Source organism: Castanea sativa, chromosome 7, assembly GCF_040712315.1.
Source record: "Castanea sativa cultivar Marrone di Chiusa Pesio chromosome 7, ASM4071231v1".
NCBI lineage: Eukaryota > Viridiplantae > Streptophyta > Magnoliopsida > Fagales > Fagaceae > Castanea > Castanea sativa.
The window spans coordinates 46,482,507-46,501,229 of NC_134019.1; the positions used below are offsets into that span (position 1 = coordinate 46,482,507).

Sequence of the window (18,723 nt, forward strand, 5' to 3'; positions counted from 1 at the left end):
CAAACTTCATTTTGGTTCTTTTTTTAGTAATATCATGGTTATGAAATCCATATAAAATCCATAAATTCCTGCAAACAGAAAAATTCCAATCCATTCAGTACACACAGAAAATTCAGTCCAATACATTCTGTACCCACAGAAAATTCCATTAACACATAAAATTACCCTGCACACAGAAAATTCCCAATACAGTCTGTCCAATACAATTACGTTCTACCAATTCACAAATGTTCAACTGACTTGAATATGTACACACAGAAAATTCCATACACAGAAAATTAACCTGCACACAGATTCGTTTTGCCAATTCACAAAAGCTGCAAACAAATATGGGCAGATTGTTTCATATATCCATTTGAGTACTTGACTGAATAACAACTCATTACAACAAGTTTGTGTAGCACAAGCAATACCTGGTACTATATTTGTGATTCCTTCCAAGAATCCAGGCTGTGGGAAAAAAGAAAAAGTAAAGGGGGTCACTTCTCATAAATCAAAATCTGTCATGGCATAATTTGTAATGCAAAAAATTAATGTACATGTGAAGAATTCTGAAAAGCATGCCAAGATGAGAAAAATGGGCTTCGTGCATTCCAACAGAAACTAAGACAACGTTAGGTGTCTCCACTTACCCCCATTCCTTCTTTTTTTTTGTTAGAGCATCCAACCCAAAAGCTTAAGCAAGTAGGTGGAGAATTCAACTGACCTGAAGTGAAACAGAGGGCTGATCGGCGGTGAGCTGAGAGGGCTGATCGGCGTGGGTCTGAGGCCGAGAGGGTTGATCGGCGTGGGTCTCAGTTGATCGGCGGTGGAACGGTGGCGTTGAAGACGGTAAGGGCCGGCGGCGGCAAGCTTGAGAGAGTTGAGAGCTTCAACGGCGTGGGCTGAGGTTGATCGGCGGTGAGCTTGAGAGAGTTGAGACGGCGTCGGCGTGGGTCGGCGGCGAGCTTCAGAGAGGGCGGTGAGCTTCAGAGAGGGCTGTGAAGAGAAAGACGGCGTCGGCGGTGAGCTTCAGAGAGGGCGGTGATTTCAGAGAAGGAGAGACTGAAATGGATGAGGTTTGGTTTCCGGAGTGACTGAAGCGAGGAGAGAGAGCGTGACTGAAGAGAGAGTCTGTGAAATGAAATGAAATGAAGAGAGGATGAGCTTCAGATATGCGTTTTTTAATCAAAGCCGAATAAAATAGTATTTTTTTTTTTTAACTTTCAGCTACAGTGCTCATGTATTGATACATGAGCACTGTAGCGCAAAGCTAAAAAAATTTAGCTTTGCCTCCACTGCTGTGTATGGGATTTTGTGGTTTGAGTGGAGCTAAAATAGCAATATAGCTATTTAGCTCCACTGCTGTGAATGCTCTAATGAAGAAAAACAGTAACTGTATTTTCAGCATGGAGTAAAATGAGGAATGCATTATTGCATGTCCCTTCCACAATAAACTCTGGGCATATCTATTGCAAGCTAAAAGGAGAGGGAGACTTGAGTCTGAGAGCAAAAGTTTAAAAGGAGAGAGACGAATCCGTGTACGGATAAGATTTATTTCTGAAAACTGAAAACACTGTAGTAAAATAATTTTTAAAAATATTAATAGTACTACAAAACTCATTTTTAATAAAAAAAATTGTTATAAAAGTACGTGTATAGTGCACGCTTGTCCCAGCAGAAAAAACAAAAAAACAAAAAAACAAAACGTGGACGCAAAAATTGTGGATGCGCTATCCAAACTCTACCACAGTCTCAGGGTGCGTGTGTGGCTGAGAGTGAACAAGAAAAAAAAACTTATACAGTAACTTAAACAGTAACCAAATACAGCATCGTTTTCCTTTTCTTAAAAAAAAAAAAAAAAAAAAAAAAAAAGCAGAAAAAAGCAAGACAACTTAGACTAAACCACTGAGACTATTCAGACTTTCCAGTCTGTGACACACGCTAACCTTTTTTATTTTTTGATAGGCACGCGCACGCTACCATCCTTGAGTAATTCCGGTGCCACACACATTTACAAACATCATCCTGAAATAAATGTTGATGGCGAAAAGTGATTAAACAACTAAAAGTATCATTAACAATTAGGAATGAAAGCTGTAATGAAGAAAACGCGGGCCCCACTATCTGACTGTGGAAGTGATGTGTGTGGTAACTGTGGTAGGTATTTTGGGATCCATATCCGGTATTGCACAAATCTCAGCCATAGATTTAATCTTAATGAAAATGACGGCATACATTCTCCATCTCCCTTTCACGTGCAGCTTCACCCAATGTCATGTCCTTCTCCAAATCCTTTCGTCACCCCCAAGCATTGTTGAATGAGTTTTGTCTGAAAGTCTTGACCACCAAGTTTCAAATCTGTATACTATTTTCTCTCCCAAGTATCTTAAAAATGCGTTAGGGTTTTGTTTCTGCAAATCCTTGAGCGCATGGATCGTCTTATATTTTTCTTTATCATTGTAGAAGATGGGATGGTGAGATATTGAAGCATGTAGTAATGCTTCTGTACCTCTGGGTGTATAAAAATTTCAGAAAATCCAAGAGTAAAGTTAAGACTTAGACAATATTCCCTCATAATCTTGGAAACATTTTTTTTATCACCCTTGCAGCAAGCCACCGGAAGTGCAGGATACCTTCCCTACTATGTTTGGCCTGCTTCAGAAAAAGGATGGTGCACATGGAGAAGCACTTGGCCATTTGCATCTCTTTGCCACTCAATATCTTCGGCCAGAATTTTGTCCAACAACTCCAGGAAGTTCTGTAGCAAACAAGAAATAAAACATAAAACAAAAATAAAAACAAAATAAGAACTGTAAAGACAAAAAGGATTTGGGGAAAATGAAAATCTTACAAATTGACGGTAGTGGTTCGTTCAGGAGGTAAAGATTAGAAACTTTTGTAAATATAGCTGGTTTCAATTCTCATCTTTAAAATGTTTTAGGATTTTCAGATTAGGATACCTATCTTAAGAGTGAAAGACAGTAATCACTACTTAATCTATATGACTCATTTTCCCTTTCCCTTCAAGCTTAGAGCTAGAGCTGGCCATTTTGGTGATCGGAGAATATTTTGAGTGGAAAAAGGGCCATGCTTGTTAAGAGTTAGGGCAAAATTTCTAGGGATCCAGATGTGGACAATTCCTTTTATGTTTGAAATTGATGCACAGGATCAATCTGAAAATAAATCAAGGGTTGTAGATGTGCCAGCACAATTAAAATCTAATGACTTAACCCACCAAATTTAACTATGGTTAAAAACACGGTTAACCAAGGTGAAAAAGAAAAAAAAGGTAAGAAGAGGTGCATGCATGGGAAGAGATGGAATAAACTACTATAAAATGAAAAAATAAAATCCACATTACATGCATATATACTAACACGATAGATTAGATTAGAAAAGTATATGTGGATTTTTATCACGTGCGCCAACGAGTGCGGTTATGGGGTTTCTTCCTCTGACAGACTCGGCATAGGGACTGATGGTAAAGCTGTGGTGGAAGCTGCACGTCAACTCACGCTCGATTGCAGCCGAGAAATTGATGGGGGGGTTTTGGGGAATTGTGTGACACTAATGCCGTGAGGTCTGACGAGAGAAGCTGTGAGAGTGACAGGATGGAATTTGATGGGAGGTGAATCTCCTGCAATATATCTCACAAATTTATTGTGTTTTCGTATCATTAATTATAGGGTTTTAACGTATGCCACATGTTAATAAATTATTGTTATTAAAAAAATTATTGGGAGTTGAAAAAATTGTCATAGTTTTTTCAATTCCCAATTGTATTTCAGCTCTGAAATTGTTGAGGTTCTAAAACAAATCTCACAAATTTATAAGATGTTTGATAGAATAGTTTGGGACGATGTTTTTGTAATTTTTTAAAACATGTAAAGGTAAAAATGTGTAATATCGTTTAAAATATGTAAATGTGAGTTTAAAATAGTATAAGAAATACGTATCATTATTTATAGGGAAATGTTAACAAATATTAGCAGTGTTCATTAAGGCTTCATTTTTTGCGTTTTGCTTAAAAAAAAGAAAAAAGATTCTAAATAAACCACTTCCATAATGATAAGTCAACTGAGTCTAGAATATGGATAGAAGTTTGTCAAGGACTTTAGAATTATACAAAACCACTTCCATAATGATTCTAAATAAACCATCTAAATAAACCAAGAAGTCTATGTAAGGGGACTATATAATTACATATAACCATACTATAATGATTCTAAATAAACAAAGAAATTTAAGTTGTTCACTAAGGAGGCAGGGACTACATAATTACACAAAACCAAAAACAGCAAAAGTCGTGGCCTCTGTCTAACCATGCTGGAAATTGCAATTCATGAATTAGCAAGACCACTAGTCTCATGCTTGTCAGCAAAAAAGTACTACATAATCAAATGCAAGAAAAATCAAGTAAAAGAAATATTTAAACACATGATACTATGATAATCAAAGGTCTAATGGCATTGAAAAAATAACATGTTAGTTAATCCAATGTGTCAATGTTGTTAATTAATTAGTTGAACTTAATTACTATAAGAATCTCAAACTGCATGACTTACGTGTATCTAGGTGTGACTGCATTAAAACTACTGTACAAATATATTTTTTTTAATAAAGAAAATGTATAGTAAGGTCCCACCCGATTTGAATTCGGGTTATTGAATTCAGAGTCCAATGTACACAGAACATACTTATATTATTGTGACGAGGCTGATCTTTTATTGATCTATGCTCTTTTCTGTTTTGTTTATTATTACTCTTCAGCAATTTAACTCAGGAGTCCAGATTGAGTTTGGTACCCTCATTTCTATGTGAAATTATATAGATATAACACCAATAAACCTAATGCTTAATCTATTCATGTCAGTTAATCCTACTAATCCACTCATCCACTTTACAATGCCACCCAAAAAAAATATAAAGAAAGAAAGAAAACAAGAAGGAAATAACAAACATATCTAAAATACATTCAAAGTCCAGTAAGTCTTCTATGTTAAAAATGTAAAACTATTATGACCACATCATTAATGTATGCAAACCGTTTATATATGCAATTTACTTTCTATTACCTGTTTAGTACTACATCCTTAATGGCCTGTTTGGATGTTTAAAAAAGGAGGAGAGTAGAGTAGAGGGAAGGAGAGTAATTCAATTACCTTGTTTGGGAGTTTTTTAAGGAAGGAGGGGGAGAGGTTTGAAGGGGTTTCAACTACCTCCAACCCCCTCATTTTTAATTCCCCCAAATTAGAGAGATTTGGAGGGAGAGTAGAGCACATAAAATTATTGATAAAGTAAATTACCTAATTTACCCTTATTATATTTATAAAATTACAATGTTAAAAATAAGGGGAATGGCTAATTACTCCCTTCCCCTTTACTAATTATAAAAACATCCAAACAAGGTGGAGGGTAATCATTCTCCTCTAATCTCCTCCCCACTACTCCCCTCCCCTCTACTCTCCTCTACTCTCCTCCCTCTCTAAACTCCCAAACAGGCCATAAGGTATGCCCTTGTTTGATCTCTCTTTTTTTTTCTTAGAGCATCGTTTGATCTCCTCTTTCGTTTCTTCTTCGTTGTATGAACTCCACTATCCCCGCAAGATTTAAATCACAAATAGAAAGCCATGGGTTAACTTCTTCATTAACATCAGAAGTAAGCCTATAGCTACCTAGAACTATATATCTATGTATAGCTAAATTTTTAGAATACATTTGGTACCACTAATTAGAATAATAAATAAAAAGAAAAATTGTATAGAGAGAAGGCAGTAAACTCACAGAGTCAGACAATCCAACAAATTTAGATACTTATCCAATTTGTATTTTTGAACAGGCAAAATAGCGACATTCCACTGCGAGGAATCTTCATCCGGAGAAAGATCAAGTATGATACAATAAAGAAATTCTACACTCACAAAATGGTCCTCCGGTGTTGGGTAGCCAAATCGCAAGATAAGGCAGAATTTTTTATCACACAAATGGAGGAAACCAGGACGAAATGTAGCATCCAGAAATTCATACTCCCCCAAAATTTTGTTGGTACACAAACTTTCTTGAAGCCACACATTCTTCTCTAAATCGTGAGAGTATAGGGTGCAGTGCTCTCTCTCACGGCTTAGAAAAGTAGCCTAGTAGAATGTATTGCCCATGACTGTTGCTCTTCTATCACAACATAACGCACTTTTTGAAGGCTTGGGCTCTAAGTTTTTCCAAAAACCACCCACAACATTGTAGCTATAAAAATTGGCATTCCTAGAGTCTCGAGGTCTAGCTACAACTATTTCATGTTTGGCCTCCAGGACAGCATGTAAGATATCTTCCTCATGTTTGGCATTCCTAATAATTTCACATAGATATGAGGTTGCCATACTCAACCCTAATTCCTAAGGCACATGACATTATAAAGTTTTGAGTCCATAATAATAATAGGAACAGAATACAGATCAATAAAAAAAAATCAGTCTTCTGATAGTTAACAGCCTTGAGCAAAATGGTTTAATTGGCCTTAGGCCTTCTTTGCTTTGGGCTTTTTAGATGCTCCTATATCATTGTCTATCCTTGTGAGAATTTCTGTTGAATATGTAGATGAGAGAGAAAAAAGATGATTTGTTTGTTGATTTTAGGAAAACTGCAAACGTGGGGATTTTTACTTTCGTTGTGTTTTTTGGGGGTTATGAGTTGGAGGTTAGAATTGATTAAGAGTATGGATGAATTAAGCATCTCTTGGTCCTCCCTTAAGCAAATGATTACATTATTTTGCTTAGGTAAAGAGTACCAACGTAAAGATCAGTTGACAAGGAACAAAACTAACAGTAGAGAGGAATAATGCGCTTGATATGATTTTCTTTTTTTGAGAATCATATACTTGATATGATTAGTTAATTGATGTTGCTTTCTTATTCAAAATTTTAAATTCTAAAAAATTGTTTATGGTGTAAAGTGTATGGTAAATCCATCATATTTATTTCTTCTTAGACTAAAACTAATTGTACAGTAGTTATTGTAGTTTGAGATTTTTAGTAATTACGACAAATTTCCACCATTGACACAAAGTACTTATGAAAATGTTATTTTCAATGCCATTAACTCTTTGATTATCATGGTATTATGTGTTCAAATACTCCTTTTGATTGATGATTTTTTTAAATTTTTTATTATTTTTTATTATGCAGTACTTTTTAATGTTCTTTGTCAATTTGTCAACAGGGGTTTTTTGTTTATGCAAGATTGTTTCCAGAATGCTTAGACGTAGGCCACGCTTTTGTTGTTTGTGGTTTTGTGTAATTATTCAGTATATGGAAAACTTAAAACTATTTTGTTTATTTAGATCTCTATTGTATGTTTTGTGTAAATTATTATGGTTTGTTTTGTGTAATTATGTAGTCCCTGATGGACTTAAACTTCTTTGTTTATTTAGATAGATGGGAATCATTATGGATATCGTTGTGTAATCTTTGTAGTCCCTAGTGAAGGAGTTTTAACTTCTAGGTTTATATTTAGAATCATTATGGATATCTATATTCTAGACTTGGTTGACAATTATGATTATGATTGACATGAATGTTTCGGTTTATGTTGATTTGTTTATTGTATTCTATTTTCTACCTACCTGGAAAGATTTTTATGTAAGTAGCCCGACTTTAATGCTCGAGTCTTGTTCATGATGTAGCAAATTCCTTATGTGTTTAGTTAATAGTTTTGCAGAGGTTTTTATGATTGCTGCATTGAATTGTTTATAAATTTAAATTTGTTCACCTTATTTTACCCCATGTGTTAGAATTTTGATCCACGTTTGGATGCCCGCCCGATTCAATAATTGTATTCTGAGGCCCCTTTCCTTTCTTCTCTCATTTCTAATCATCTCTAGACATGTTCTATTGCTTAGGTTCATGATACAAACTCAGCCATCTCCTTCCTCATTTTCCATTATCAAGACTCGTGTTTTTCATCATATAGTTCCATCCTAATTAGTGGTGTCAAGAATGCAACCTTGAGGAGCAAAGCGTCTTCTCCAACCATATTAATTAATGCAATTTTTACAAACATTAGATATGAATTCAAATGGAGGTTCACTGGTGTTTATGGTCACCCGAGACACATCAAGCACATGCCTTGGCTCATTTAGATAATCCAAGTTAAGAAATGGACCTTCGTGACGAAATACAAGCATTTGGGGTGGTATTGGATCTTGGACTGGTACTAATTTTAACGCGTGGCAAAAGAACGCAAGAGACACACACAGGCAGCATATATTTGGATCTTGGACGAAAGAGATTTGACATTAATTGCAATGTTAAATGCCCAAAATACGGCAAAAATAGCAAATTAGCTATAACTTTCTAACTATATAATTAGCAGTTCTCGTTTACAAATTATATTTTTTACTAGTATCTCGAGACTTAGAGGCTTGATTTTAAGCCAAAAATTGAGTTTTTGAGAGTCGATTTTTAATGTCTGATGTGGCATTTTTTTCCATGTGGAACCTATCTAGAAATCGAGTCTCTAAGACTCGATTTACAAACCCAAAATAAAAAAATCTAAGTGTTTTACCATCTGAAATCCACAACAACCATCAAAATCCACAACAACCATCAAAATTCATCCACCACCATGAGAAGATCAAGGCTGAACAGAACCCAGCACGCACACAAAAAAAAAAAAACCAATGCCCCAGATTCACGGTTGCCTGGGGCGCGCCGGCCTGGATCGCGCGACCTGGGCTCGCCGGCCTGGGTCCGTGTGGATTGGCGGCGGCTAGGCTTGTGCAGGAGGAGGAGGAGGAAGAAAGAAGCAGATTGAGAGTAGTGAGGAAGAAAAACCTGATGAACAGATGTGAAACACAGAAAATGAAAAAAATGAGAAGAAAATAGGAATAGATATAAGATATAAATTGAGTTTCTAAGACTCGATTTCCAACTAGACTCCAGGTGGAAAATATGCCACATCAAACAGAATTAGACTATAAAAATCGACCCTTAAAGACTCGATTTATAGGCTCAAAATTAAGTTTTTTAGACTCGAGATGCTAGTAAAAAAAATAATTTGTAATCAGTAACTGCTAATTATATGATTTGAAACTTATGGCTAATTTGTTATTTTCACCCCAAACTACTAGTAATCTAGATGGGAGAATATCTGAAAGTGGTTTTTTTTTTTTTTTTCTTATCTATGTGACACCTCATACCTTTAAAATTGACAGCCTACCATTTGTTGTATAGACTGTCAATCATAAAACCAAAAGTTGCGTAAACTGTCGGGTTTTTACCAAACAAAAAAAAAAAGTGTTAAAGAACAAGTGACTGATGGGGTTGGGGTTATGTTTCATGCATGGTGGGGTCACTTGGGTTATAGAAAGAAAGTCTTGCCGGGGAATTCAAATTCCTATATGTTAAACCATTTTGATTGGTGGATATCAAAAGCTTATTGGTTATGGTAAGAAAACTTAGGGTTGGTTTGGTATATATATTTAAAAATTAAAAATTATTATTTAAAAATATTTGTGAAAATATGTGTGAGTAAAAAAATGTAAAAATATATAAAAAAATTAGTTTAAAGACTGAAAATGATTGTTTAAAAATAACCACCAAACACCCTTAAGGGTCCGTTTGGATAAAACTTATTTTGCTGAAACTGAAAACTGAAAACTGAAAACACTGTAACAAAATAATTTTTAAATATGTGAATAATACCGTGAGACCCATTTTTAATGAAAAAGTTACTGAAAAGTAAAATTTGTGAGACTCATAAACAGTGCACTTAAAAAAAAAAAAAAAAAAGCAAAATGCAGACGCAGCACTAATAAACTGATCCAAACCAGCACTAAATTTCGGTTCTTGTTCTCTGTAACACGGTACGTACTTTGTGTAAAGAGGAAACTGATCTGAGTGGTGGATTTCAATTGTCATCCAAATTCGTTTTTCAGTAGGGCTTCCACATATTCATTTGTGTGGGGTGAAGATAAGAATCAATTTGTGAGTTGTCCACCAATCCGCATCTAGACTTTCATTCTTTTTTGCTGAGACTCAGACACCCACAACCCCATCAGATTGGACATGTTATATAGTATGTTTCACTTTCACCATGCATGCAGAAGGATCTCAGATTGGACATGATAGCTTTCTTTTCTATCTTTAATCTCCGTGCATACATTAAACATGATAGCTTATATATTAAATTGAAAGAAGAAAGGGTCTACGGTCTTTACATAGAGCAGAATGTTAAAAGGCATTTATGTAGCTCTTCTCCAGTAGCTGAGAATTGAGATAGCTCCGTTAGCTATAAAAATAATTTAATATATTGTTAGAGTAAAATAAATCATATATCAACAGAAAATGAAGGAACAATAATTAACTTCGAAAGAAAAGAAATAAAAATCTTTATTGGGCACTTCATGCAAAAAATACATATTCAATTTCAAAACTATATCAATAGAGCATATTAGATAAAATTTTATTATGCTCCATAAACTTCAGTTACTTCAAAAATTTTAAATAAATTTTTAGGTACTCGAGTTCTTCATAAACAATGATAGATTCATACATATTTTCTCAAACAGTGCTATATGACCATTTTGGCCTATATTTGTTATTTCCTTCTTACTTTCTCTCTTTCTTTATATTTTTTTGGGTGGCATTGTAAAGTGGATGAGTGGATTACTAGGATTAACTTACATGAATAAAGTGGGATATTTTAAGTGATGATTGATAAAAATTAAGTGATAAAAATTGAGTGATGACAAATTACAAATCAAACGGGCACTTATGCATCAGATTAAGTCGATAGCCAGATACCAGTTGGTACATCCAATAATACTCTTCTACTTCTGGCCCTCACCTCTTTTGAGTTTCCTTAAAAATCTATCAAAATGGTGTAATAAAAAAAAACCTAAGCATTTAATTATTTCATATACCAACAGGTCATATAAAATACACCCATGTTACCCGCTGTCTTTGACTCTCACTTCTCATCATGAAAATTCATTGGATATTCGGGAACAATATTCCTCCTCCCGCATGAGAGATGGCCCCATGCGTGCGTGGAGCAATGCCTCCATTAACTTCCTTTCTATATATTTTTCTCTGTTTCACCGTACCTTTTTCACAAGCATTGAATCATTGATAGCTAAATTCCAACAATGATTCAGAAATAAATTCCAACAATGAATCATTGTTGGAATTTAGCTATCAATGATTCAATGCTTGTGAAAGATTAAATATTCAATGCACATAGACAAAAGCTTACGGTCCATGGACAACAAAAATCATGTCTCTCTCTTCCCCCAAAAATATGTACCTACCCTGTGAGGTATTCCAGAACCGAACTAAATTACAAGACGTAACTCTTTCCAAAATTCTAAAAGAATCGAAAAAAGAGTTGCAATAAGAACTTAAATGATTAAAGTATTCAATTAAGAAAACCCAAAAACAACCCGGAATGCCATGCCATATTGAGAGTGTGCCTTTGGGAATTGTTGAAAAAAAAAATTCAACCTTTTTACTTTTTTGTTTCCATCTTTTTTTACAAATAATTTAGCTTTTAACTTTTAAAACATAGACTACCTTTTAATTTTTTAAACAAATTTATAATAAAAGTTATCAAAAATTATATCTTCTAATAAAAACTATGCGAATAAGGTACATAAAAGAAGTAATTCTACATTGAAAATAGGCCAAAACTCATTGCAAAATGATAAAAAAGCATTTCCATTTAAAACAATGTGTTTAATAATTCTTGAAGAAGTTGCAAGCACACCAAAAAAGAAAAAGAAAAAAAGAATATGGTTCCAAAGATCCCATTAAGTCCTAAACTAAAAGAACTCAAACTGAATCAGAGCAACTTATTTGAAGATAAGTTTAGAGATTGTCGGTGCAACTAAACTGAATGAAACTACATACAAAAAGTACTTTAATAGAGTGAGTATATAGTGAGCAAAATGACCAAACTCATCCCAATAAAAGGAAAACAAACAATAGAATTACTCATACAAGTAGTTGAACGTTAAGATAATAATAACAAGGATTCCGTTAACGTGCGCCATAATTATTGGATGCCCTAATTATACACATTAGCAAAATACATAATACAATATAAGGAGATAGAGAGTCACATAAGAACACCATGACCAGCTAGACATTCTAAGAAAGACTATACAAGCTAGGCGTCACGCAGAAGGATAGAAGACATATTAAACATCAGAAACCAGTACTACAGAAGAAAGGAAAATCCAAATAAGTCCAACATAGCTCCCTTGACTAACCAGTGTAATTCATAGCACTATCGCGGTCATGACCTTTCCCATTTTCCAGGCAACGTCTTTAAAGCTCTTCTTCTTTCCAATATTCACCTCGGTAAGAGGATCGGCAATTGGTTCTCCGAAATTATAAGAAAAGGCTAGCTCTCCTTGGAACTTCTCAGGCGAAGTCTGAACATTCTTTGTCACACGTATTGTATCTTCTGCTGCATTATCAGAACCTTCACGCAGTTCTGAGATGAGCACACGGACTTCGCCGATATATTTGTCCGGGAGACCGTGAGTTTTCCGGCGCGACTTGAGCTTAACAACCAGAGCATAGTGGTTCTGCTTGGCACTGGCGAAGTCAATGTGGAACTTAACCTTGAAGTTCCATGTGGGGTTTGAACCATCTACTTTGCAAACCGATGATGTTTTCTTGTTGGAACGAAGGTTGTTTTTGATGTCCCAAATGTAAACCACGGCGTAAGATTTCATTCTTTGTAAATGATTTACGTATGGCAGCCCCTTGGCTAACTCAATCTCAACTTCTAAAGTCCTGTAATCGCAAGCCATAAGGTATAGCTTTTGGAGAGACTGGCTTGGGTGAGTGAATGTGTGTGCACTGTATATGCTAGTTTTGTATTATGTTAGGGTTGGCGATGTAAGCTTTGCACTTCTCTTTTTTTGCTGAATATGTAAAGCTTCACTCATGGGTCATTAATTTATAGACGGGTCATTGGCAAAGAGATAAACTTAAAAGATTCCCCACTCCAGTCTCACAGGTGGTCCTCTCTCTGTCATGTGAAAGTGCCGGTGGCCGGGTACAAGAGCACATGTCTAAGACCAATTAGGGCTATACACGGAGCCGGTATATGGTGTACCCGGCATATATGCCGGTTGACTCGCATAAAGGCGGGTTTCACACACTGTGGGGCCGCCTCTGTGTGAGACACCCGACATATATGCCGAGTACAAGATATAATTTTCGCTATTCACGGTTCTGCGCTTGTTTTGGAGAAATTTTTATAAACTTGAAAGATTCCCCACTTCAATCTCACAGGTGGGCCTCTCTCTGTCATGTGCACAACCGTTCGTTCGGTTTTGGCCCCAGTTTAAGAAATCAGACTATAAGACAAAAATGACTCAATTTACTTCACTTATTTATCAGATATGGCCCCTTTATCATTATTTCGGGCATAGTTGGATTAAGAATCAAGAAACAATAACTTCTTTCATATTTTTGAGTAACAGAAAATTCACTGAAAAAACTATAGAATGAATCAAGAAACAGCAACTACAAACATCATCCTGGAATAAATGTTCATGGTTAAAAGTGATTAAACAACTAAAAGGACCATTAATAATTAGGAATGAAAGCTGTAATGAAGAAAAAACAGTAACTGTATTTTTAGCATGGAGTAAAATGAGGAATGCATTATTGCATGTACCTTCCACAATAACTCTGGGCATATCTATTGCAAGCTCAGAGACCACCCAACCAGCAAAAGAGAATTTCTCGTGAGTGAGTTGACTTGAGTTTGAGAGCAAAAGTCTAAAGGAGAGAGAGACGAATCAGTCTCAGAGTACGTGTGTGGCTGGGTGTGAACAAGAAAAAAAAAAACTTATACAGTAACTCAATTGTTGAGATTCTAAAACAAATCTCACAAATTTATACGGGGCGTATGATATATTATTTTGAAATGAGATTTTTGTAATTTTTAAATATATGTGGAGGTAAAAAAATATATAAAAAAATGTGTAATATTGTAAAAATGTGAGTTTAACAAATCTCATTATTTATATTGTTCCAATACTTTTTGCTTGTTTCAATCTATGCTCTTTTTTATTTACCAAAAATAAAAAAAAATCAGCTTGTCATTTTGTGCCCTTATACATCCATGTAGATCTATCCATCTTCGGCCAACTACTTTTAACTAACATATTTATCATTAAAGGTAGATCATTCTACAACGGATAAACAGATGATCCATTATTTGTTTCATTCCTGTTCTGTATGTTATTAGAAAATTATTCACGGCATATATTAATCATCGATTTTTAAAAAAATTAAATGAAATTTAAAAAAAAAATTTCTTTAAAGACATATGTCAGTAGAACTTTTTTTTTATTTGCATTATTTTGTTTAAACCTTTTTTTCTAGAGCTTAATTTTTATTTTTATTTTATATAATCACTTTTAAAAATAATATATCATATTATTTATTTTCTAATTTATTTTATTATTCTCTCAAAGCATTTCTCTCTTTAGTATGCAAGCAAATAAGTATTAGGAAATGGATTTACATATGGAATACTCAGGCCTCCCATGCATGCTCAGCTTTACATTAAACCAAGGTCTGACTTTGTGGGGGCTCGAGAAGAGACTTTGTGGGGCTCGAGAAGACAAGCTCAGAGCTTTGACAAGAGGCAAACAAGTGGGCTGGAATCAAACGTGTCACGTGCACCTAACATTTTGTTTGGTTGTGTTGATGTTTGATAACAACTAAATAATAGGGGCTGGCATGGCAGCAACATTGAGAAGAAAAAGCAAAAGGCATACTAGCTTGAGAATTGTGAATGGGAATGCAGAGTAAAACGTAGAGGTTTGTTTTAAAATAAGCTGACATCTATGCCATTTGAAGAGAAATGGTCATTGTCCATTGGATTAACTACCAGTCAAAATGGACAATTGGTGGGTTCCTAAAGCCAAAGAATCAAAAAGTTCAAAGTATTTCACCCATTTTGTGTTGTTTTTCAATACTGTTATATGACACATCCTCTCTAGGAATCTCTTTGTAACAATAGAATGGAAATCCTAGTAATTGGGAACACTGCAGCATAGTAATTTATAGCTAATGAAGGAACACAAACCAAACAAACTGATCTTGGCTAGTTTGGCTTCTTTCCATATATAAATCTAGTATATATATCAAAGGGGAACATGATCTTCTTCATTTCATGGAGAAAATAGTTTTTTTTTTTTTTAGTTTCAGTGTTGAGTTAACAATTTTAAATTTCAAACTTCAAACCCAACTAACCAATATCACATATCAAGATCCGCGCTTTTAATCAAACTATATTTAGGAGATCATTAATAATTAATAACAGGTGTTTTTCCTTTTATTCAAAAGTATCTATAGCTTTGAGGTTTAATGGAACCCATTACATATTTTAGCTTCAATGTTGAGTTAATTGGGCCATTTTAACATCTTCAATTCTAAGTTCTCGTTTCATTATGTGGCAACCCCGAGCAATAAATCAAGTATCATATAAATGGTTGGTGGGTTACTGGGAGTGGGTTTGGATCCAGCGTCTGCGTTTATATTTACGTTTCAATTTTTTTTTTTTTTTTTGCGCATCTTTTAAGGGATAAAGGCTACTGTTTATGAATAGTAGTCATAAAAGTAGACTTTTTAGGTCTTTTTTATGTACAAGTGGGTCCCGTGCATTATTTACGAGACCCACAAACTTTATTTTTCAACATTTTTTTATTAAAAATAAGTTACATAATATTATTTATACATTTAAAAATTATTTTACTACAATATTTTTAATTTTTAATTTTTAATTTTCAGTAATAAAATCTTGAGTATTTCATAAAAAAGAAGTTATCATGTAAATAAGTGTGGGTTGCAGTATGTGGATACGAGCATTAATGAATGAGTAGTTATGGAGCCTTTATTAATTGCCCTGTTCAGATGAAGCAGAGGGTAAAAAGTTAAAAGAAAAGAAAGGATAGAAAACAAACATTTGAAAAGAGAGAAGGGAGAAAGTGTAAGCATGGCAAAGAGAGAGTAGTTGAGTACAAAGATTCTATGATGAGAAAGGAGAAGTAACAGAGTTGTGTGAACCAATGCAGTGGTGTTCCGCTAGAGAATTAATGAGAGAAAAACAAAACTATACGACTATGCAAGTTGTGCAGGCAGAGAAGAACAGAGACTGAATAGGGTAGCAACCAGAGATGCTTCACAAACACGTTAAAGATGTGATGTAAGAAGCTGATGCAGATGAAAACAAAAAGTAGTGCGAAGATATGGAAACTCATCTCCGAGTTACAATAGTTGTGTATATTTATACGGTTATTGTTCATGCGTAAAAGATTTGTTTATTCTTTTTTTCTCTCTGCTTTGTCAAACTACTTCTCTTCCCAAACCTATACAACAACCTAGCGCGCTAGAATAAGAAGAGAGAAAAAGAAAATAACCACCCAATCATCAAACCCAGAGCCACCATCAAACACCACATCATAGCACAGAAAATTAATCAAAAATCAATAAAAAATTAACCCAAAATCAACGAAAAAGCAATTAGAAAATTCAACTCAAAATCAAGACAAACCCAACTCAAAATCAATCAAAACTCACTGGTAAACCCAACCCAAAACAGTCCAAACCCACTGGAAAACCCAGCCCAAACCATACTCAACGAAAACTCACGTGAAATGCCCAACGAAGCTGGATCTGCCGCCCGATCTGTTGCCGCTAGGTCTTCCATTGCTATTGTCGGTTGGGGGTGGGAGGTGAAGGGTCGGTGGTGGAGGAACGAGGGAGGGGCGAAGGAAAGAGGGAGGCCGAATCGGTGGAGGGCTGAGGCGGCGAGCTGGATCGGCGACGACGGCGGGTTAGGTGAGGTGGCTGTGAGTGAGAGAGTGAGGGAAGGAGAGGAATGGGTGAGACTTGAGAGAGTTGAAAAAGTAAAAATGTTGGTGAAAGAGTGAGTATTAATAAATAATAATAATAAAACAATAAATAATATTATTTAATTAGAATAGATATGTAAAATAGATAAACTGATGTGGGTGTTTTGAAAATGTGGTAGTGTAAAACAGAAAAAGTTGGTTCTTAGTGTAAAATAGACAAAAAATTTTAAACAAACTGTTGTGGTTGCTCTAAACGCAAATGCAAACAAAACTTTTTCTGCCAAAAAAAGTGGTCAAGGGGTTCAAAACCACATGCAGAGCGAAATGCTCCAAGGAACTAGACTCAACTCAAGCCAAATTCTTCAGCTGGTTGCATTAAGCAAAGTGGGAAAAATATCCCACATAAAGTTATCTCTGAATTAAGAGAAAGTCACAATGTAATAATTATGTGAAGCTGTAAATACGATGAAGATTAAGATTAAACTCAACTAGGTCGGGCCATAGGAACAACACTATGGAATTTAAAGAGCATTTAGCAATTAACTCTTTTGTGTGTCTCAAATCTTAACAGTATTAGTCCCAATATCACCATTTGATCGTATATTCAAAGTTATACTTCGATGGAAAAAAAATTACAATTCCAAATGCAATATATATAATTATGCAAAATATTGAAAATATTCAAAGTTGTCTTGGATGGAGGAAAATTACAATTCCATTGCAATGTCATTAACTTATTATTTAAAATAAAACTTTCCCCCTATGCTAGCTAAAGTAATTCTATGACACCGATATAAATTAGGGTCTATATGATTTAATTAGGACCATAGTTTCTGAATTTTTATGAATTAAATCAAGAAAATGAAGTTTTACCGTCATTGACTCAAACTCATTGTCAAACCTCACTCAACGGAACAAGCCAATATGATCTTTCACAATAAAGTGATAGATGGAACTACCATTTAACGACTTATTAATAGATGAATAGTTCACTTCTAGCAGATAAATAGTTCACTTCGAAATGGTATATACATCATGATTAAAGCATGTTACCGGATCCTTATAATTACAAAATCATAAGCAAAGTTGAAAAACAAGATATTGTTTTTCCTAATCATCCGTCTACAACCCTAAAGTCCCTCTCCGCGGCTCTGCCCTCGGATGCAGGAGAAATTGTAACAATTTTTAAAATTCATTACATAAGAATTACATGTAAAGTTTTGATTAAATTGTATATGTATTATATGTGATCAAAGAATTATACATAAATGAGATATATTTTGATTAATCTATATATGATTTAAAAGAAAATGAAAGTTTTATTTTTATAGAAATGGAAATGAAAAGATTTAGTATCAAATGAATGGTAGTTTTATTTATTTTTATTTTTTTTAAGAGTACTGCATTGAATTGTTTATAAATTAAATTTGTTCACCTTATTTTACTATGTGACAGAGCTTTGATCCATGTTTGGGGGCACCCTTGAATTATAATTGTATTATGAGGCCCCTTTCTTTTCTTCTCTCATTTGTCATTTCTAATCTTGTCAAGACATGTTCTACTGCTTGGGCCAAATTTGCTGGGTTTTCCCGTGTATGCATTTTTAGTAAATCACAGATTATGAAAGAGCTTATGGAGAATACAGAGTTCACACTTTGATGATTGACCTGGAAGATAGCAAAAAAAATTCAAATTTTATTTTACATTGGTTCTTCAATGTCACATTTGCATTGATTATGGGGTGACTAGCTTGATACATTCTAAATTCCTTCTCATTGAAAATTGGATTGCCAACACAGAGCTATTTGTTGAAGACAAATGTTAAGGTGGCCTTAGGTTCATGATACAAACTCAACCATATCATT

The 18,723-nt window shown here is 34.6% G+C and overlaps 1 protein-coding gene across 1 annotated transcript; it reads right to left on the bottom strand.

Moving 5' to 3' along the window:
- Positions 1-2,623: 2,623 nt before the first annotated feature.
- Positions 2,624-12,793, bottom strand: LOC142644575 (protein SRC2-like). Its single transcript, XM_075819156.1, has 2 exons — positions 12,278-12,793; positions 2,624-2,740 (listed from the first exon to the last, which is right to left on the bottom strand). The coding sequence occupies exons 1-2, from the start codon at positions 12,791-12,793 to the stop codon at positions 2,624-2,626; spliced, it is 633 nt and encodes a 210-aa protein (XP_075675271.1).
- Positions 12,794-18,723: the final 5,930 nt, after the last annotated feature.